General features: G+C 37.6%; 1 protein-coding gene across 1 annotated transcript in view; it reads left to right on the top strand.

Moving 5' to 3' along the window:
- Positions 1–19,233, top strand: part of LOC104466227 (partitioning defective 3 homolog) — a 122,199-nt gene extending 102,966 nt beyond the window's left edge. Inside the window, exons 5-7 of the mRNA XM_010079579.1 lie at positions 4,087–4,207; positions 14,524–14,651; positions 18,098–19,233. Coding sequence (XP_010077881.1) covers positions 4,087–4,207; positions 14,524–14,651; positions 18,098–18,491 — 643 coding nt within the window. The 3' untranslated portion in view covers positions 18,492–19,233. The remainder of the gene's footprint in view (positions 1–4,086; positions 4,208–14,523; positions 14,652–18,097) is intronic.
- The last annotated feature ends 4,461 nt before the right edge of the window (positions 19,234–23,694 follow it).

Raw genomic sequence — 23,694 nt, 5'->3', positions numbered from 1 at the left:
GCCATTGCTGCGGCTGCTTGTTTCTGGAAATATGTGACAGCTCTGGCCTATCTAAGCCTTGCTTACAGTTGCATTTTTAGCCTGTGCTGGCGGTTGTTTGTTTTAAAGCAGCGCTCACAAAATAGCTGATTGTGAAATGTGCCATCTGCAGATGGAAGGCAATGGGGTGCCAAGTAGAGATGTGATACAATGAAGCCCATCCGCTTTGTAACCCAAGTTAACTTCGGCCCTAAAAGCCTTTCCTTGGTTTTTATTTATATTAAGAACATTTAATAATGAAAGCACTTTGGTAGAAGAAAGTCACTTGCATCCAATGCTTGGAGGTGCTAATTGTCTTCCAGAAGTTCACAGCCATCCTGTTATTAAGTAGGCATGGGGAAAGGCTGCCTGGGCAAGCTGTGGTTACTGTACAGAGCTGTAATTCCAGTTTTGCTAAAAGGTTTAAAACTAACACAGGTCAAATTTTCAATAAACTTCGGGTGGATTTCCAGTTAAAATCCTTCCTTCCAGCTAGTAGTCCTGAATTCTTTGAGTTGAATTTACATTCAGATTTTCACTTCATTCAAATGAAAAACTCAGACAAAACATGGTGCATTTAGTTAAACTTTTGAGGACTTGGGCCATACATCTGTAAAAGTCTAAAGGGAATTTAAGCAGCAGAAACACCTGCAGCCCTGCATCCTGGTAGTCTGTTGATATAACTATACCTTTCTTGGATTAATTCATCCAATAAGTCAAAATTAGTTTTGCTTTAGGTTGGCTAAGGACTCTTCACACCAGATATAATTTGGTTAGATCTGTCACTTTATGTGACTTACATAAAGAGTTGTAGATAAAACAGAACATCTTGAAGTCTGAAAAGGAAGAAAGTTAGGTTTGCACTTTTGACTCCAAGATTTTATTTGTGACATTTTTTTGTTGTGATTATGATTTTTGCATTTCCCTCCTTCTGGAAGTAGTAATTGTTTGCAGGAGGTTGAATGAGATATCAAGGGGGTGTACCAAGTGTTTTCTGAGTGCAGAGGGAGACATAAAAACAAAGCAAAAAAATTATCTGGATGAAGAGAGGCATGAAAAGAAATGGGAGACAGCATGGCAGGCCAGGATGGAGACGTGCAAGCCTTTGCTGGTGGGAAGGTTAGGGCAGCTATAACTTAAACTAGAGAATCAGAACAAGGTTGAGAAGAAAATGGAAGCAAAAGGAAGCCAACCTGAAATATAGTCTAAGCCCTTAAATAATCTTTTCTTAAAAGTATCTTAGCCCTTCCTTAGCTGCCTGCATTTTCTCTTTTCCTCTTCTAAATAAAAATGTTTAATTTTTTCTTTATTATTATAAAACCACTGACTTGACCGCAGTTTTGGTGTCTCACAGACTTGTTGAGCACAAAAAAATTTGAGTAGATACGAAAGTGGGTTTTTTCTTTTAATTTAGCTCTTTATTTTCTGTGAAATAAGGTTTTTTATAATTCACTTCTTTTGCAATTTTCTAAATTTGGGTCATGTCCCTTGCTTTTCAGATAAAATAGAAATATTGTTAAAAGATTTATCTTCTCTGCCATTATCAAGCCTTTTAATATCTTTGAATAATTTTTCTTCATTTTTCTTTTCTTTTTCAATATTTTTCTCATTAGAATAAGTTCTTCTTAGGTCTAGAGACACGTTAATCATAAATCCCAGAATCATCCTTCTCCTTTTTTTGCAGTGTAAAGGGTGTCAAATTCATGCATTTGCTATTCAGGAGGAGACCTACGTTTTGGCTTCATGGCATAGACACTATGCATTTGCTTTCTATTCCTCTCTGGATGTAATTGTTTTAATGAATAACAATCACAAAATGTGCAGAAGTCCTTAGATCTGTAATAACCCTTCCACTAGCCCATTTTGGGGCTGGTAGAGTGTGTCTGTTCCATATAATGCACAGGGTTTAGTGCAGTACTTTTGAGGTTTATCTTCTGTTTTAGTTTGTCATTGGATAACTGCTCCACTGTCACTTTTGTACTGCGATCCCTTAGAGTTTGAAACAACCTTGATACAGCAAGGCGGATAATTTACCGTTCATCTCGAGTACTTCAATTTGTCTGCGTATGGTGCTTTTCTAGTACTTTTATACCAAAGTTCAGTGACATTTCTCTTTCAGAGATATGTTCTTATAACTGAAATACTAATTCTTGAAGTATTTTGCTACATGTAAGTGCAACGTATCTTACAGAAAACACTGTCTGTGTGGAAAGTATGGGACTAGTTGTTTGTTAGATTAACAATACCAGTTTTAAAAATCAACAGACCATTTAAAACTATTTTGCGTGTCTTGTACTCAATTGTGATGATTGCATTTAAAATGTGCAGTGTATAGCAATGCATGGGGAAAAACAAGTGGTTGTAGAATAAAGCTGGGCAGAATTTGACAATAAGGAATAAATTTACATAACATAAAACTGCAAATGGAGATAAGCTATTTCACTAAATTAAGCTGAATTAAGGAAATAGAATTAGCAACACATGTACAATGAACTGGAAATTTTGAAAGTGCCATGTTTTGTTTCCACCTGTTCTAAATAAAGCTTTCTTTTAATTGTACTTTTCAGAATGGCAATTTGCACATAGAAGTTGACCTACTCTAAAAATAAAGCATTTCTTAAATCTCTAATTTAAAAAAAAAAAAAAAAAAGAAGAAAGAAAGCAAACACTTCCCTAAATTCCTTCCTTTCTTTGCCTTTGGTTTCAAAGGAAAGAAAAAAACCCCAAACCTCTTCAAAAATTATCCTTTGCTAGAACCATGCTAATTTTTCATGTGCCAGCCAAGCACTGATAAGCTCCATTTAATGACACTGAAAAGAGTGGGAGGTGATGTCTCAAATATCTGCGAACTCAAATCCACCACACCTACCAATTCCAAAAGACGGGGAATACAGTCACAAATGGACTCCAGAATTGTTGCTTTTCATATAAGAGAAGGCGTGGGATATAAATTCACTGTGTTTTATTGTACTATGTGTCCAAGAACAGAAATCTATGGAATTGCTTTCCCTTGTCTCCCTGCAGATTTCTCTTTTGAAACAAAGTACTAGCTGACCATTCCTCAGCAGCCCTTTTGAAATAAACAATGAAATGCAGGGCTTAAGAAAGCCATAATAAGAGATTAAAATGCTTCTGGTTAGTCTTGATATAACATATTTGTTTGTCAGGCTTCCTGTGATTCCCACATTAACATGTCTTAAATACAGTGGGGGTTGTAGGGGTCAGGTGGGAGCTGCACAGCTGGAAAAATGGTAACGAGATTAATAAAAATCCACTTTACTCTGTGAAACAACCCATTCCTGTGCATATTGCATTCTGGTTTCACATAAACCTGTGCTATGGAGAGAAGATTACCTTCAACAGACATTGTGGAAAAATTGATGGTTCTGAAGAATTCACGGTTCTGGGTCTGATGTTCCATAGTGGTACCTCCAGGGCTGAGCCCCACCCCAGCCCACCAGCAACCGCGGGGCATCAGCCAGCGCCGCTCTGCTGCCAGAATTGCGTATGGCACTGTCAAATGGATTGCTTTTTGCTGACCCCTGAGCCTTTTAATGCTTTCAGACTGATCAGTTTAAAAGACTTGTTAAAAACAGAATGAAGGGATGACAGGCTCTTATTGATTGGGAAAAATAATCACATTTTATATAGGTAGGGCCTTCAGACACTGTAATGAATTTGATGCGAATAAAGATCTGACAGTACTACAGTTTATTGATTGGGAAGAAGTATCTTTCATGTTTATTCAGTAGCAGAGATCATTAGGACTTTTCTTTTAATTTCCCTTTATGCTAAGTCTGACACTAGCCCATGTAACATCCTCTAGACAGTGACTTTTGATTGTTCTTAGGAATAGCCTCATTCGTCTTATCCTTACACCATGTGAATTTCTTTATAAGCAAAACAGTATTAATCATCTTTAAAAAACTAAAGATCTTTGTACTAAATGCTTGGAAATTATTTTTAAGTCTGTACTCCTGCACTGTAGTAGCAGTCCTGTGCTAAGAAATTACAGTCACAGATGGCAGTTACCAAGGGTATTGATCATCTCCATCCTCTCTCTTTTAGCAACAGATCAACCCCTAACAATCATGACCGGATACAGCGCCTGAGACAAGAGTTTCAGCAAGCAAAGCAAGACGAGGATGTGGAAGACAGGAGACGTACTTATAGTTTTGAGCAGCCGTGGGTAAGTGTACAGAGTCCATCAAATCTGGAACAGTTGGCTGACTCCCACTGGCCCCGGGCTGGTCTGGAGCAAAGTGATAGGGACACAGGGTCCTCTGCCTCCAGGCTTCTGCCCTTTCTGTTATCCCCATTTTTTGGTTCTTTGATGTTTATTTCATTTTAAAACTTCTTCAGCCATCTGTCCTGTGTGCATATAGCATTGTTTGCTCTGTGTTTAGACCCTCGACTCTGAGATACTACTTGGATGTTTTTGCCTAAAAGGCAATATAAATTATGCTGAAATTTTCTAGGAAAATCAGAATAAAACACATACTAGCAATAAATAATTTAGAGGGAACATGTAACCTTGTAAACAGTATTTTCTCTGAAGCAATATCACTGTGATTAGTTCATTTCTTTAAGAGGAAGAACTATGTATTTTCACAGTAAAAAAGGAGAGATATGCATAATAGCATGGTTCACAGTAGTATGCGTTTGCCACTTCTATTAGCTGAGACTGTTCTGTCTTGAGATATAAGTACTAATTGATCATTTAAATCCTGTTCAATCTGATCTAGTGATGTGATACAATTATGTAAATCCGTGTGCTTATCTTGTTTAACACAACTGAATGAATCAGCGTTGCTTTTTAATCAATTACGTATCCTGAATTAGGGTTCTTTAAATATGGGGCAAATATTTTATTTTATTTTTGTTTAAAATTCTGCAATAATGATGATGGACAATTTGCTTGTGTTCCCAAAAAAGCGGGAGCTGTGTGATGACAGCAGTAGAATCTCTCACAGCTTCCTCTGAAGCAGGTGTAGGTGATGGGTTACCATCACTTAACATTACAATGCACATGAGACTGAGGTGGAAATAGTCAAAGATCAGCATCTGTGTGTACAAGTCACTGAGAACAACCTAGGTAATATCATAATGCATATGACATCTTTGGTTGCCTATTTTGGAGGATATAGAAGAATTTTTTTGGCTTTTACTGTGTCTTTGTGTCCTTGTCCATCTTAAACTCACCTGTGGTATTTTTGACATGCAGCATGGAGAGGAACAAAGGTAAATGTATCCCTAAATGACCTAACAGTGCTTAACGTACTGTATCAGGATACTGGCTTCTCTTTTCCCATGTCAGAAAACCTCTAACCTTCTCTGAAATTGAGTAAATAAAATAAACATATTTTTTATGACCAGATGTTCTCAATTTGATGGGGTGAAGATAATGTGATAGCTCATTACAGTTATAGTGTAACAGGTTTTGGGTGAAAGGGGGCTGGGTGTAGGAGGTACTTTCCATTATGCATATCAACTGCTGTTTAGTCTCCAAATGAGAGATTTGAGCAGCATTCTTGGGAAAACTGTGTATGAGAAAAACTTGCTCTCTTAAAGACTTGGGAACTTAACTACTGAAGGTCATGGGCCAAATTGTTGTATATCTAAATGCCATAGCAACTTTAGACAGGCAACTTGGCTTTTATTATAGTTTCTTGTAATGAGCGAGGAGGGAATTATTTGGATGACAGGCTGATTACCTTAGGAATGGAATAATTTCCTAAATTGTGGGTCAGAACATTGACCTTTCCTTTTTTCTCTTATTCAAACAAATGGGATCTCTCTGTTTACTCCCCTTGTACAGATCATGCAAATGTGCAGAAAGTGACTAATTCAGCTTAATGTATTAATATTAATTCTGAAGCTGATTGTTGCTTTTGTAGGAGCTGCTCTGTTGTTAAATACCTAGGTGACCAAATGTTTCATTTTAGATATGTACTTTAAAAAGAATTGGTCCAGGGTATTTTTGAATTATATTTTTTTTTTCCATCATGTACTCCAGCCTTTCAAGATCACAATGCTTGGAAAGGATAAAGCAATGATCTCATCCATTTCAGCAGTTCACAGTCATTTTGGTGCTAAGGAACCATAACCCTCTCTCTTAAGGAGTGTGTATTACTTTAACATATTAGTCTAAAATGAGGGACTTTGTTAAGACACCCTCTCAAAACAGATCCAGATGTATTATTAAATACCAGTGACACAAAAAAATGCAAAAGTGGTTTATAATACATATGCAGGAAAATACTTAGATACATTCGTCAACCTCCTTTCAGTCTTCTCCATCTGTAAGCTGTTGGTTACAAACCACAGCAGTGAAAAGTGCACCTAGGCGTGTACTGCTGCTGAAAAGTATGTTTTCACCTGAGGGAGATGGGTTGTGCAGCCTACATAAACAAAAGGCTTCACATTCAGAGAAGCCTCTAAGCTGCACGGCAGCAGCCAATTCTGACCTGGTTTGGATAGAAAGAGACAAAAAGAAACTATCCATGGAGAAGTGTGTGCTATGAGGTGATAAGTAGTTTGCATTTCTCATTAAGAAGGTGATGGGAGGGTTGAGGATAGGGAACAAAGTCCTGTAGTGATGTGGGACTATCGGTTACTTTAAGGAAGTGTAACTGAACACAGGGTTTGAAGGGTAAGTAATGGATACTGACGGAAATCTGGCAGCTCTGAGGATATTCAGAGGAGCTCAATAGCTCAGAAACCCACTAATATATTATCAAAATGATGTGGTGAACGTCACCAACTCCAATCCATCCCAGACCATTAATGGCCTGTGACACAGAAGTCTGGTTACATGTGACAAATACGTCAGTCTCCTCCAGAGGCTGGAGGCAGATCTCCATGCCCTGGAGCACTACATCATGGTGGCTCTGAGCCATACCCATGGCAGGCAGGCCAGCGCCTGACCCCATCCTTTCTGGCTATGCCCATCAGGTGAAGGTTGTTTCTCTGTAGATGAGCAATGCGACAGAGCTGGACTTTTTGCCTGGCTGTGTTTGCCCTGCCAGTAAACAAAATACTTGACTGCCTACGAGTGTTCATACAGCGTCAGGCAGCTTAACAGACACAAAAAGCCCTAGTGCTGGAATGAGATGACACTGCTATTAAGCAGCGTAACATTTCTGCTCAAGGCCATTTGAATGACACGCTGTTAAGTTTTATAACTGAGTAACTGTCGCAACATTGAGCTGTCTCTAAAATCCACTAGTTCTGCAACTGAGACAAGGTTTTATGGAAAAGGTTTTCACATTTGTTTATTTTAAGATAACTTTCTCAGGCTTCATAATTTTTTTCTTTTACATGGGTTTTTTTATTTTTAGTGTTTCAAGAAACAAGGTACAAGAGGGTTTCAAGGGCAATACTCTATGCTTGATGTTACACAGGAAAAAAAAAAGAAAAATAAAGTATGATTAATCCATTTTAATCCTGCTAGTGTTAATTTGTCAGAGCTTGCAGAAGTGTGTATCTGAGCATGTAGAATTGCATGGAATCACAGTATGTCTGCTAATATTTAAGGCCCTTTCTGTTGCTATGATATTTTTATACCAATGCAGGATGCTTTGAGGCTGATCCTTCTGTCCAGTACCAAGGTTGAGTCTATAGTTTTAGTTCTTTTCTGGGTAGTATTGGGTCTTCTGAGGTTTAGCCTTGCTTGCACCGTCCTGGGGTTAGGGGATTTTGGTTGTAATTTGTTCCATATCTCGTATTTTTGCCTAGTTACATCTTAATTAACAGAGCTCCACCTTGAATAACAAAACCACAACTTTATAACCCTAAATGTCATGGGAGTGAACAATCCAATTAAAAAAAGAGAGCATATTAAATCCATTAAAAAAGTACTACAACTGCTTGCCAGTCCTGCTTATAGAAGCACAGTGATGATCAAAAAAAACCCACAAAGGTGCCAGAGGTACAAAAGTTAGAGGTTTATTTCTTTAATACAAAGAATCAGTGCTAAAAAAGGAAAGTGGCAAAGTCCATTCAGAAATACTTTCTTCTTTAGTCATCCCAGATCTGTTTGGATGGTGGGAGAAAATTGGCATCAAAAGAGCAGCTGAGCAAACTCCACTCTAAATATTTAGGAGTCAAATAAAAAGATTTTTTTTTTTCTGAAGCGAACAGCTAACTGGGTCAAAATTAATATACTACCTGACTTGTCTGAGTAAAACTTTAATTACATGCACAAATAACTGCATGGTTTTCATAGAGGAAAGACTCCAGAGGTCCCAATAATATCTTTAGGCACAGCCTGATAGATAAATGCTCAGAAAATTTAGGGACTATACTTATTTTTTCTGGTGTTTGTTGGTGTGTAGATCTTGTCTCTAAGACCGATGTAGAGAAAAAAAAAATTATCTGTTGATGGTACTCATATCTTATCCCTGTATTCAAGTGCTTGACCTATTCAAAGTCATAATGAATTCTAAATAATTTTAAATTATTTTAGAAAACCAAAACCCTGATTTTCATTGCTGTAACTTCAACTGTAACATTAATTTTACCTGGAAAAATAAATAACAGACTATATTCAAAACAAACATTGTAAAGTTTATATCAGGCTGTAAATCATGGAGAATCACTCAACGCATTAAAGAGGAAGAAAAGTAGTATATTAATTCTTCCTATTATGAATTCATTTCAAGAGTGTCTTTCAGGATATTTTATTCAAGATATTAGGCAATATCTAATGAAGCATTGCAGTAGACAAAGAACACCTTAGGAACTAAATTGCTGTTTCTGCTATTGCAATATGTTTCAGAGTGGAAACCAAAGTTATGAAGGGCAGCCTCTCCACAGGTTGTTTCTCTTCAGTTGTGTAGTTAATATCCATTCCATGTTAAACCTGGGAGGAGCACCTCCTGTATAAGGACAGTCTGAAAGAATTGGGGTTGTTCAGCCTGGAGAAAAGAAGGCTCCAAGGAGACTTAATAGCAGCCTTCCAGTACCTGAAGGGGGGCTACAGGAGGGATGGGGAGGCACTCTTTATCAGGGAGTGTAGTGAGAGGGCAAGGGGTAATGGGTATAAGCTAAAAGAGGGTAGATTTAGACTAGATATTAGGAAGAAATTTTTCTCAGATTAGAAGATATTTTTAGAAAATTAGCAGATATTTTTCACTGTGAGGGTGGTGAGACACTGGCCCGGGTTGCCCAGGGAAGCTGTGGATGCCCCATCCCTGGAGGTGTTCAAGGCCAGGCTGGATGAGGCTTTGAGCAACCTGGGCTAGTGGAGGGTGTCCGTGCCCATGGCAGGGGGGTTGGAACTAGATGATCTTTAAGGTCCTTTCCAACCCAAACCATTCTATGATTCTATGAAGGATTTCATGAAACACCAGCAATTTTTGCCAAGATTTAGGCTCTGACTAATATCTTACATTTTAAACTTTTTTACCCCACTAGTTTCAGTCTACTAGTTGATATGAAACAGAAAATGAAGATAGAAGATTTTTAAGAGAAATGAAATAATTCCAGTTTGTAAACAAAAGTATTTATAGTTCACAGGCATGCAGGGCATGTAAATACCCCAGGCGGAATTTCAAGGCTCTCCAAGTGGTTTGTTTCTACCATTTGGAAGATTTTTTTTCTGCTGCTGCTGTACACAGAATGGAAATCTTAGTCCCATACTACACCATTCAGCTTCCTACATATACACCATAGAAAGATACACAAAGGAATGGTATTTTCTTATTATATGGTGTTTGAATTAATACACACACCTGTTGGCAATTTTAAAAATAAATATTGCTATATGTTCTTTCACCATGGCAACATAAACAAAAAGATGGAAGTAAAAATAGTTTTCAAGAACATCTTCCAGAACTATTGAATGTTTTTTATCATTCTGAATTTTGATATACACAGTTACTGGCTTGTCTGTCATCTGTGCCAAGTACATTTACACGTAAAGCAGGCAAGGTTGTTTAATCTTATCTATTTCTAATTAGTGCTGAACTATAAGAACTATGGACTTTTTGGGGACCTCGTGTCTACCAGCATCACAGGTGAAGTTGAAAATTCTCATTTAAACACAGAGGTTAATCTGGAAAAAAGTTAGCACATGTATTTTCATATTAAATAATGGCCCTTTTTTGTACCTGGGAAAATACTAAGGGACTTGTTCCTTTAGTAATGTCCCTATTAACCATTTCTTTATCAGCACAAAGGAGTCCTATGAGTTTGAGTAAGGATTTCTCCTAGCTTCTCTGTATGGCAGTAGGCTATGAGATAGGTGTGTCACCTCAACTGGTGGATCTCGTATCTCCTGAACTGGTTGGATGTCCCTGAAAACCCTGTGCCCTGGATCACCACCATGATCTTCTGTCTGTAATTCTTGGTAACTTTCATCTGTGCCCGTCCTGGAGCGTCCATGCTGCCACCATGCAGAGCTACCCTCCATGGGCAGAAATGCCACTCTTCTGGGAAGGAAGCTGTGTGGGCAGCCACTGGTGTAGCTAGGAAAGAGAGGAGGGACCTTTATCCTTAAAACATGCTGCCATTTACTGTTGGTAGTGGTCAGTGCAACATGAGCCACGAGGGACACTGTGAAATGAAAAAAATGTTGTTTGCATTAAGTAAGAAATCTGTAGAAACTTTTAACTTTGCAGCTCTGGTTTTAAATTAATGCCTCTTTGAGAAGAGCACTGTGTAATTTCTTAAAGTACAGTTTTACCTGCTGAATATTGTTGTAACAATGCTGAATGCCATAACTATCATTGCCACTTAAATGTATTGTGGAAGACATGAACATGCATTTATTTGTATAATGCAGCCTTGGTTGTTATTGTGGCCTTGACCGCATCCTGATTTAAAAGGTCAGTACTTGTCATACCTCTCATTGCAAACAAGGCCAGAGTTCTTATCAATCTGTACTGTGAAGACCAAGCTGTTGCCAGGTTTGTTGAATGGTTTCAGGTTGTTATAATTGTACTTAGCCTTGTGTTGATATCAGTCTTATAATTACTGTTATGTGTATTCCTTATACATGGTTTTGTTGTTGCAGTTGAAAGATGTGAAAATTGTTCAACTCTTTTTTTTTTACTTACCTCCATTTTGTGCTGACATAAATGGGGTATGCATGTACCATAGAATCATAGAATGGTTTGGATTGGAAGGGACCTTAAAGATCATCAAGTTTCAACCCCCCTGCCATGGGCAGGGACACCTCCCACTAGCCCAGGTTGCTCAAAGCCTCATCCAGCCTGGCCTTGAACACCTCCAGGGATGGAGCATCCACAGCTTCTCTGGGCAACCTGTTCCAGTGTCTCACCACCCTCACAGTGAAAAATATCTTCTTGATATCTAATCTAAATCTACTTTCTTTCAGATTAAAGCCATTACCCCTTGTCCTATCACTACATGCCCTCGTAAAAAGTATATAGATGTGTGTTTGTGTATATAATTGATATAGATATAGATATAAAAGTATGCTTTGGGGATTGAGACAAAATTACCAACAAGTTTTTGAAGACTAAGGTTACTTATGATACATATATTCTTGGCTTAGATACTTTAATTGAAAGCATATTGAAAAGATAAATCACTGTATGGATATTTGCATTTTTCTGAACAAGTTAAGGATCCAAAAGGAATATGTTAAGTCTTTATATCATCATATCATATATCAAGGGCATTCACTATGGTATCACCAAGGTTTTTAATGAAAAGATTCAAAAGAAAGGCCTTTTAATTAATAAGATGGTTGAATGTACCTGTATGTGTGTAAATATGTTATGGAATATGTGATTACATACAGAGGGAGTATTTTTATGTCTCATTGCCATATTTTTGGATGCTTGAAATCAGATATCAGATTTGATTATATGAATAGCTTATTGTAGATGTGAACAACATGCAGACAGGACTCTAAATAAGTATCCTTTTCAGATTAGTTAAGTATTGCAAATCCACTTAATTTAACAGGGCATACAGATACTCATACCTTCAGAAAATCAGATAATGGATTTTAGATGTTTGCCTTTAGACCCATCAAATGACAGAAGTCATCGATTAGATAAAATTCTTTGTGAACTGCTGAGAATCCAGACCTGACTCCTCAGATCCACTCATTCTGGGCATGCACTACAGTGAGCAGACAGGCGTGATAGCCTCTGCTTCTATTTAACCATTGGTTCCTGTGTGCATTAAAAAAAAAATCTGAAGCTATGTTTTGATCTTAGTCCATTCATAGTCCATTAGGACTTGCAAAGCCTCTATCTTTCATAAAGGCTTTTGTGATAACTTCAGCTCTGCACATGTGTGTACGTGTACTTGCATTCATGCTTTCTAGATGATGCATTTTAGTGTCTTGCATAAACCTAAATTGAGTAGCAGCTCAATTCTAGCTCCACCTGTTTGATAATTTAACCATTTCCTGCGCTGTAAAATGCTTTAATATGGTATATTTACAGTGAACAGAAAAAAAGTGAAACTGTGCTTTCAAATAAAGAGCAGCAATTCTGATTTTGTGTCTTCTCTGTGATAACTGCTTTTTCACATATGACAGAACTGTAGCTTTTCAACTATATGCAAGCTTTCCAACATTGTTAAAGTGGAACCCATGAAATGAGGAGATTGCCTTTAAAATCTTAGTTTAAATGTTTTTATTCCTTATGGAGAAGTTGAGATGGGAACGTCTAAGTTTCCCTCTGGTTCTCTGTAAGCTGCTTATAACCACACTGGAGAGAATTCACAAATAAATCTTGTGATTTTCAGGTAATCACTCGCTTCCATAAGCTGAGCCCTTCAATAAAATACCAAATGTCAGAAGACTCTCAATAAAGTCAAGAAAGTTAGAAATGTTGACATATGCAATAACTGAAACACTCCACTGTATGTGTTGCCCTTATTTAATATAGTAGGAAATCTCCATGGGGGTTGTTGGTTCGGACATACATATGCACAGCTTATTCATCTCAAAGAACATTTCCCACAAGGCTGACACATGATTCTGTTTTCTCAACTTGTTGCTTCATCATACCATTCCTTAAGCAGTTTCCATCAGAAATACTGTTTTACTGAGGTTTTTACAGAGTAAATATATTCTGAAGTAGACATCAATGTTGCATTAAGGCTTCTCTTAGACAAGGTCTCCGTTACTCATAGTCTACGCTTTCACACTCTGATTCTTTTGCACAATGATCTTCTCGTAATGGGAAAGGCAGTTGTTCACCAAATTGTATCTATCTGTTAAATTCTGAGCTGAGACTGAGGCTCTGTCTGAAGTGTATTGTTATTGAAAATGAAGTTTCTAAAAGTTATACACCTGTTTCAAATTTGTTCTGTTTTTGGCTACCTGCAGATACTTGACTGTGTAGTAAGACAAAGGAGAAGTTTATGTCACAAATGACAACTTTCTAGTTTCTAAAACTTGTCTTCAATGTAAGAAGCTTTGAAAAGCCTTTTATCTTTCAGATATTTGTCAGCCATTATGATATCTTTCTGCTTCAGAAATTATAATGGCAAAAAACAAAAGAGAGATTTGTTTTGAGGGAAGGCACAGATAAAAAGGCAGAAAGCTCTTTAAAAAAAGCAGGTCTGAGACAAGCTGTTTCAGTCCCAGGCTCAGCCAAGTGGCTATGCTCCCTAACCTCCCAGTGATTAGACTTTTGAACAGAACTGATAATTTTGAGGAGGTAAAATGATGTTCCGTTTCTTTGTTAGGGGAATCATTAGTATTAAAACAACATGAAAAGCCCGTAAGTTTCTTTGACTTTTGTGGCATCCCTTTTTGCAACTTGCATTCACAAAATCTGAAGAAAGTAGTAACGTAAAATGAAAAGTTATATCTCTACAAAAGTAAACTTTTTCAAAATCCAGAGATCTTGACCTGTAATGTTCTGTATTCACGAAAAGGCCATCCATTTTCAAGTGTCTTTAGTATTGGCCTCAAAGTTTCAAATTGTCACCTCATTAAGATGTTATCTAAAATACTTTTCAGAGATACAAGATTCCTCATTGCCCACAAGAGACTTGTTAGATTTATCTACTTGATCATATCGAACCAGAAAATGTTTCCCTGTCTCTCAGAAAAGCAAATGGTGAATCTCTCGACCAACAGCAAAACAGGATAGCTCCACTAAGGGAGAGCATCACTTGAGTGTACTGGTGAAGTTCAAAAGAGCTGCGGTGCTCACTCCTCCCTCAGATCCTCAGCAGGGTGTAAAACTTAGCACTACCCTTCCTAGGTTAACTTACAGTTTCTGAAGATCTGTTCCACTGACTTAATTTAGATTTCAGTGTCACTATAAAAGCACAACCATTTCTGTACCAATATTTTTCTGATGTATCTCAGAAATAGTAGGTCAGACAGAGAATCTGGAGCACAGGACACTGGTATGGGTCAGAATTTAACCTATTTATTACTAAAGAGCTGCCTGAACCATATACTGAAGCAAATGCAGCTGTATGTGTACAGTAGGAATTTAAATTATAGCTCTTTTGTGGGTATTTTTCTTCTTTGTTTAAGACATTTTCATTTTCATTTTGTAGCCAAGCACCAAGTCGTACTCACAGAGTGGCAGACACTCAGTATCAGTAGAGGTTCAAATGCAGCGGCAGCGGCAAGAAGAAAGAGAGAGTTTCCAACAAGCTCAGCGACAGTACAGCTCATTACCCAGGTATGGTAACTGTCTGAAGCTACTCAGTGTATGTGAGCCTGGAGCTAATTTCATTTGTGGAAGGAAAATGTTGTACTTAGTGCAGACACTTTTGTTTAGCATTGATATAAGGTGGAATGTATTTAGTGTGGAAACGGCATAAAATTTCTTAAGTGAGAGCATGTGGTAGATGTTTATTTTAGGAGAATTGCTTCAAAGCTGATTTCAGTGGGATTTGATGACATTCAGCATCCAACAGAATTGAGACATTAAAACAAAGCTATTCTTTGTGGGACACCAATTTTCTGCAATTACAATAGCCTCCTGAGCATGACATGGGTTGTCCCCTTTTGACATGTCAGAGTATTTTTTTTTCTGTTGCCTATTTCAGTACTGGATAGAAATATTATCTTTGTGATGCTGATACAGAGAAAAAACTTAAAAGGAAAAAAAAAATATCAGGACCTAAACCAAAAGAATATGGAACTGAGAAACTCTGTCCAAAATATCAGGGGCCTCCAAGTTTCCAGTATATACATTTCTTCTAAGTTGCTGGGTCATTAGCAATGGAATACAAAAAATTAACACACTTTTTGTCTAAACAAATCTTTTATTTTAAAAAATCTTATATTTTTTTTAATTAGCTATTCAAGCAAAATGTCTTTTACCTGGTAGTTAGCTTTTAGAATTAATAGACGTTTGCCCAGCTTGTACTGTAAATTAGATAGTTATCATTACAGATTATGCAAATAGTCTTTGCATTTTTAAATATTGGTGGCAATGGTTGAATGGACAATTCTTTACACCGGAGGTTGGTGTCAATTTCCCTTCATTCTAGCTGTTTCTTCCAATGAGGTTGTATTATTTTTTGTGCCCCATGGGGAAATGGTGTGGAAAATATATTTTTGTGACAACATGTGTTTTGCCAAGTGCATCATAACTATTTTTTTGAAACAAATAGAGGTTTCATACTCAAAGTTATCTGATCATGAACTCTTATCTTACCAACATCTTTGAAAATAAAACAGATCTCTCAGATTTTCACATGCTATAACACATTTTAGTGTAGAATTTTTCTGTTGAGTTTGGAAGGCAGAAAAGGAAAATGTAAAGTTACTGTGTTTTCTTGGATAGTTAGTTTGTAATTTTGAAAATCTTTGTATTCCCTTTGCTTCTTATCTCTACCTTTCTTCTGAAGTGACCACACATCTTAATGCCATATTGTTTTTCCTGAGAAATTGTCTTTCAGTTTTGATAGCCTAAGCAATGCACAGATTGAGTGGAAGAGCATGGATGCTAGTTAAGTTGAGGGCATTATTTTTAGTTTTAAAACTGTGATTCTTGAAACTCACTTCCCCTGTTCTGCGCAATCACTGGTAGAATTTAAAAGTTGGAAGTCAGTTGTAATGCAGTTCCAGTGACAGAAATTAACGCCTGTAAGGAGAAAATTAATCTACAAGAAATCTGGAAAATAATGGTTTGGGGTCATAGAAATGCTTGTTTTGAAAAGAGTGACTGAGAACTTCACTCAATGTGGTTTTCAACATAAGAAATGACAAGCAAGCTAGCAATGCATGTTACTGAGTAGTTAATAACGTAATGACTTTGTTTTAGCACTCTTGAGTATTTGAGCTGTGCTGAGAACAGACAGAATTTCAGGACCTTGGGCTAAAGTTGAGTGCTGTAAATATTACGATACTCATAACTAGCTGGGACATCCAGTTCTACAGCTTTACAAACTGTCATAACTGTGTCTGATCTTTAAAGAAATCTTACTTTTACTCTGAAGCTTAGGTCCCAAGCTTAATGTTGCAGCTATGGCTTTGTAATGATTCAAGTTCTTGAGCTTTGTTGCTTCTCATCTTATATAGTCTCTAGGGGCCTCCTTTTTTTTCGCATTGTACATTTAAATCATTAGTACTGAAGGCAAATAAACTCTTGAGTCAATTTTAAAGGATCTTCCCAGAAAGACAGTGAAAGTGGGCCAACTAATTTTGAAAAAGTACCAGAAAACAGTCAGTAAATTAAATCCGTTCAACTAGTCATCCTCTTGTCCCTTGTGAAACTGTAAAAGCAACGTTTAACTCCAAGCTAATTTTCTAGTACTTAAGATTTATCTTACTCCAGATCAGAAACCTGACAGTTTCGTAGCCTACAGAGGTTCATTCAATTTGTTCTTGTTCCAGGCAGTGATAAAACATGGCTCAGAAACATAATTTCTTTGGCAAAGTTGGATATGTGAATACCAAGAACAGCTATAAAAATTTGCATAAGAATTTACATTATGTTGTAATTTATGCTGTAATATTTTACATTCATCCTGAACAATGATTTTCATCCAGAGGTCTCTAAATCTATTGTGAAATAAGGTGGATATGGTCATTTTCAAGTTACATGTATGAAAGGAAGATTGCAAAAACATTAGGTGACTTGCTACTTTTACTAATGGTAGAAAAATTGTCCAGGTCTCCTCTCTCCTCACTGCATAGTCATTGGATAAGGCCACATTGAATCGTGTGTGTTGACGTGAAAAACCAAGCCATATATAAACAACTAAATGATTTTCTTATTGATTAATGTCGCAATATATTTTGTTTTACTGTTTGATTCTTATATGCTAATTTTAATCTCAAAGTGGGTATCTCTTGCTGCAGCACAAAATTGTTTTACTTTATCATCACCAATCTTATTTTAAATTCAAAAAAGCATCTATCAGCTTGATAGTAAATTAAAGCTATTTCAAAACCATAATCTGTCTTCAAAATAATATCATGACTTATTGTGAAAAGAGATACAAATTTGTAATTCCTATATGTATTTGATTTATTTATCTACCCCATGAAGCCAAAAAATGTGCAAGAAAGGTTATCTCTGCCTCTTCTTTCATGAAATCTATAGCAAACTGGGAAACAGTCCTGATAGCACAAAATTCCTTAGTTCTGGAAATGGGAGGAGGAAACTCATCTGTGCAACTACCTATCACTAATGATCTTTATCTGCTGACTTCTGCAGTGTTAGAGCAAGTGTTTTAAAGATCTGCCTGTTGCCTTTGTAATCAAGTGTGAGTCTAGATTCAAACCTTTCATGAATTATTTTACAAGTGCTAGCTGTTATCTGGTTTCTTAGAAAGCACAGCAATGTGTATGGCCTAGTCTGCAACTAGGAAATTGTAGCATTTTTTTTCTTAAGAACACACTGGTTGGGTGTGCCACTGGATGGGTTTTCATGCCATACTACCCCTGGAAAGGCCTATAAATACAGTTCAACTCTATAGGAAATGTTGTCCCAGCAAAAGAGGCAAGATGCCTCTTTGGGGCAGAAGAGAACATGACTTCTGAAGAATGCTCTAGCTAGGGGAAACCTGGTGGCATTGCAGAAACACCCTTCTTTCCAGGGATCTTAGACAATAACAGTAGAAGAGAAACCAGAACATTTGTCTTAAGAACTTCTTCCATTTTTCTTTCCAGGCAAAGCAGAAAAAATGCCAGTTCTGTATCTCAAGACTCCTGGGAGCAGAGCTATTCCCCTGGTGAAGGGTTCCAGACTGCAAAGGAAAATCCCAGATATTCCAGCTACCAAGGATCGAGGAATGGCTACATGGGGGGACATGGCTTCAATGCCAGGGTAATGCTAGAAACACAAGAACTGCTCCGCCAAGAGCAGAGGCGGAAAGAACAACAACTGAAAAAAAAAACTTCTACTGAAGGGCCTAGCAACTATGACTCATATAAGAAAATTCAGGACCCTAATTATACCCCTCCTAAAGGTCCTTTCAGGCAAGATGTACCGCCTTCACCATCTCAGGTAGCGAGGCTGAACAGATTGCAAACACCAGAAAAGGGAAGACCATTTTATTCTTGAGGTGAAGAAAATGAAGATCAACTTACCATGCAATAAGGAACATTTTCATATAAAGACTTATATTTTGAAAACTTTTTAAACTGATGGTACTAAGGAATATATCCGTTGTCTGTTTCAGTGCCTTTAAAAATATGGGCAAAGCATTGGTGGGCCTTATGTCTTTGCCATTCTGTCTCAAGTGTTGAATCCCTGGAAGGATGTTCCACTGTTTGACAATCATAGCGGAAGTGAGCAATGCTCCCCCTGGGTACCAAGTCCGTGGCCCAGTCCAGTAGCTGTCAATGGCTTGTTACTAGGATTTGTTGTAATGTATTTTACTTTGCAGTGACATATTACATCAACATGCAGCTTTGTGGCACAAAATTAATGAATTTGAGGTTGAAGGAAGCATTGACATGTCCTTTTTTATTTCTCTCAGTTCAGGAGGAGGGTTACATATCACTCTTGAATGGATAAGGCTTAGCTCTACTCTGGATCACAGTCGCAATTCTAGGATGTTTTATGGTGGAGTCATTACCAGTCTTTGTTGATCAATATTTAAGTGTCTATATGCTGAAAACCTATCCTTCTCCTATTATGCACATATGCACTCTTTTTCTCTCTCTTTCCCCACTCTGAGCTTATTAAAAAAGCCGTTATCCTGACTCATGAGGAAAACAATATTAAGCTTTCAGTTATCCTGAGAATCCTGTTACAATTGCCTCATAATCTTAATACACAGTCCATTACAAATTAAATAACTGGAGAAATGGTATTTATACAGTCACAGTCAAGCCCTTGATAAGTGCATTTTACTATTTTATTAAAGATGGGAAATGATGAACAAACATACAACTGAGTTCTGCTTTGCTTTACTTCTAAATGAATTTGGTCATATGGCACATGTCTAGGAAGAGAACTAGGTATCATTGCATGGTCATCTGATCTTTGGGCAAATTTTGGAGATAACAAAGCAAGAGCAGAAGAAATCAAAGTTTTTCCTTCGATCAAAATCTGAAAAGAAAACAATTTATTTTTGCAATTTGTGAAGCTTTGTGGACAATTGCCTTGTGCTTCTGTATACTGTATTGCATTGTGATGCTACTTTAAAAATAAACCTTTAAGTATATGAATGAGAGATAAGTGGAGACAAGCTGTTACACATCATCCTGAAAACATGTCAGTATCCAAAAATAACTGAGCAAAAAAGATTGCTCCAGCAGTGAGTAATATTTGAATGTGCATATGGGATATGAGAATTTCTTTTGCAGCAGCTGTTTTTTATGTTTGTTGGTCTGAACTTTATGTATTGTAAAAAATATAGCTGGGTTGCTGAAGTGCCTGCAAATCCTGATGTGAAAAGGCTTGAAAATGGATCTCAACATATTGTGTACAAAAAGGAAAGAGAGAAAGCAAGAAAGAAAATCATGTATTGCGTGATTTAAAAAAAATAAATATTTTTTTTTACAGGCACATTTTATTTTTGCGCCAATTTGTTTCTAGAATATATGTGAAATATCAGCACACATATCTGTGTCTTTTATGCCTGTTTGTTAATGGTTTTTGTTGTTAATAATGTACTCCATGTTTAAAAGTTGTTACTAGTGTAAGCACAGTGACTTTGGATGACAATAGCTCTTTTACGCAGAATTTACAGAACTGTGTAAAACAGCTTTCCGTGTACATATGAAATTTAGAATAAAAGGCTGTTTCCATTCTTGTCTTGGTATTGCATGTAGACCCTTATGAGAACTGCAGACATTGAGTTTAAAAAATATTTAACAGATGTTGTTTTATCCTATTCCTAATGGTTTTTGTGTGTCTTTCTGTGAGCTCTTATAAACATTGGGGGGGGGAAGATTTACAGTCCAGCTGAACACCTAAAGACTACCCTCAAAGGGGAAAAAGCACTCAGTCTAACGTCTTATGTTATTTTAGGCCATACCTGTGACATTTAAAAGGTTCATTCTTAAGAATAACCTCTGTGGTAAAAATCTTTCGGGCCATAGTGTGGAGTCCTCTCCCCGAGGAGAGTGCCAGCAGGAGCAGGGCGCCCACTGTGCTCTGGCCAGATCCAGGCATGGGTGAGGAAGCCCCCTCTGCCCCGAGTGTGTGTTTTGGGCTCTGATGGGAGCTCTTCATGGGAATGTTGACATGGTGAAAAATAGGAGAAGGCAGATTTATGAGTAAAGCAATATTTACAGTGCCAGTGATACTCTGTTTCCCCCATTAGCACTGGAGCCGTGTCTGGTTTTCTCCCTCTCCCCCTCATTCCTCCTTTTGTTGGATACTGCAGGAACGTCAATCATAATTCCATATATGCATGACATCAGGCTGTTGCTATGGCAATAATAGTGTCAAATTATTCGCTATGACTTTAGTGTGGGATCTCAAGGGGAAGAGTAACAGGGGCTGCAAGGTGGACATGCAGCTTTTGGTGCCTAGATGAACTAAAGGCATGATTCTACAAAAGACCTAAATTGTAGTGGCTTGCAGTTGTGAGTGGGGAAATAATTGCATTTGCAGTTTTGCAGGCCTTGCTGTCTCATCTCCTGACTGCCTTCCCAGATCACATAGTTTGATGTTTCTATGGAATTATTTGGACAGGCAAATAATTGCAAGCACTAAAAAATGCATCCACAGGAATGGAAAACCGGTTGAAGTCCTTTTCAAAATAAGGTCTTTGATAAACTGTTGTAGGAAAAAGGGCATATGTTTGGAAAAGTATGAAGTACAGGATGTTTTATGTGTGAGGATGGCATATGTTAAAGTTTATCCTTCTATGAAACTCCTCTTCAAGGTGTTAACAATTTGCCATAATTAGATGTGTTCATGAAAGAAGGCAGATGTTCTCTTTGGGTCATGTCTGTGTTATGTTAGTAAAGAATAAGGTCTTTTTCTGGCTTCGTCATCCTGTCTTCTTCCTGACATAGCGTAGACAGGATTTCTAATATTAACTCCCAGAAGTTGCAAAGGGCGATAAGGAAGTGGGAGGGAGATATTTTAATAGAAAATGACCTTTAGTTCTGCATAGTGAATAGATTCAAAAGTTAATTGAGCTAACTACATTACTGCAGTAATTTGTTTGTGGACGCATTACCATTATGAGATTAACTCTAACATTAGTGTATTGAAGAATGGTCACAGGACAGACTGTAAGGAAGCTTACAACATCAAGGAGTGGGAGTAAAGCTTACATATTTTTCTCTGTTGAAACCCTAAAAAAAAAACATCTGCAAAGCCGGCTTTTTTTTTTAATCAAAATAATTTGCTAATGCTATTGAAATTCCATGCTAAATTTTAATATTACTAATGCAGAAGACTGCTGCCTTTCTAAAAAAATCTACTCCCCTCTTCTTATAGGGCCTCCTTGGAAACAAGAGTGCAGCCCTTGTGAGTTTCTGCATGGGCCAGATATTTTAATATATGTCTTTGAGAACTCTGCCATCAAAAACAGCAAAAAAATGGCGAAGAGCCCAGCTGAACATGGTTGGAAAGTACAATTGCCATTTATTGCTGGCAAACAGCAGGAAGAACAACAAAACAAAATTTAAACCCATCATGACTAGAGATATATGGCCTGCCTTTCAAAGCTGTGCTGATGTTTTGCTCACGTTCACTCTGTTTATGAGTGTCTGTAACATTGCATTTATCTGTGCTGGATATGTTGAGAAGGGAAGAAACCTTGGCCAGACAAGGAAGGGATGCGCCAGATTAGCAGTGTTGGCTAAACACAGGATATTCTTGAGTAATTCAAACCTTTGAACTTGCGTTGTTGAGACTTAAAGTGAATTTGGCTATTGCGTGTCCTGGCTTGCAAGTCTATTTTCAAAATATTTCCTAATTCTATTTGCTGTGCCTGACTGTTTCTACATCTTTCTCTCCCGCGTCCTCAGTCTAGTTCACAGGAGTTGTGAGGAATCTGTCAGGAATGCAAACGCAGAAAAAAACTCATCTATTTTTTATGCTGCTGTTGTGCCACCACACCCTGGCCTTCCGGACTCAGTTCAGCCTTAAGTTGGCAGAGGAAGAGCAAGGGTCAAAAATCCAGGATGGAGGACTGGCTTCATGCAAGTAGTTTGTATGTGTGCGTACGTACATGTGAGAGAGAGAGAGAGAGGCACAGACTGGATTAATTTGCCTTTAATTCATGTCCAGCTTGAAACCCTCTTCAAAATATCTTGTAGCATTTCTTCCAAGTTTTTTCCATCTGTGCAGAAACCAGCTGATTATTTGATGCACATGGTTATTGTTTCATGCCCTCTTGTGTATCTCTTCTGTTTTGTATATCTTTTCTATTTTGTATCAGCATCACACTTGCTCTTTCACATCTGCTGATTAATTCTGTTGCATTTATTTGTTTCTCTAAATGACATGCGATTCATTCTTATCCTAGGCTGTTTCTTGCCAGTGATTGATATTTCTCTCTTAGCTTTGGAAACTTATTTTAATATTTTTCTGTCCATGGGAGTAGTGTTAACTTTTATAATTTACACTTTAATCACATTTTAAAAATTGAGACTGGAAGCTTGAGGTGGGATTACACAAAAGCAGACTAAAGAATATGGCTTTGATATCTCTTCTGTGTGCAGTGCTCACTTCCCAGGCATTTGCAGGGACTGTGCAGAGTGCTGCCTGAATGAGATGAAGAAAAACATCATGCCCAGGAGCTTTGGAGAAAAAAAAAAGTTAAGGAAAGTTTTGAAAATATTTATGCCCACTGCATGCTATCTTCTGTGAAGAAAATAATTCCTTAGAAGTATCGCACTCTGTCTGAATGGCTGATGGTTTCAGAGCTCCGACAGACATGGCTGTGGTTTAAAGATGGCTGGATGGAAGAGAAAGCTGCTTGCGCCCTTCCAAAGGATGCCAGGACCCCTCCCTTGGAAATTGGCTCCTGAAATACTGTTTTCAGCTGCACATCTTAGAGCAATCAAGGTCTGAAATAGGCTTACATTCACACAGCGAGCTGAAAAACACAGTGACATCTGTCAGAGAGGGAGGGATGACAGCCAGGAGCGCAGAACAGCTATCACCTTCATGTTTAGCAAGCTAGAGAAGACTTTGGTTTCGCTGCTCCACTGATATAATTCTTATTACCCCTTAGAACTTGCTGGAGTCTGAGACCCACTTCTGGGTACCCATCACATTTTGTGTCTTCCTCAGGGGCAAGCACAAAGCTTTGTAGTACTTCAGCTGCAGCCAGGCTATTGTAAGCCAGTAG

The sequence above is a fragment of the Pterocles gutturalis genome, unplaced genomic scaffold (genome assembly GCF_000699245.1).
Source record: "Pterocles gutturalis isolate BGI_N339 unplaced genomic scaffold, ASM69924v1 scaffold11004, whole genome shotgun sequence".
Classification (NCBI taxonomy): domain Eukaryota; kingdom Metazoa; phylum Chordata; class Aves; order Pterocliformes; family Pteroclidae; genus Pterocles; species Pterocles gutturalis.
Note: the sequence above shows the minus strand (reverse complement) of the source record. Positions and strands in the feature narration are given on the sequence as shown.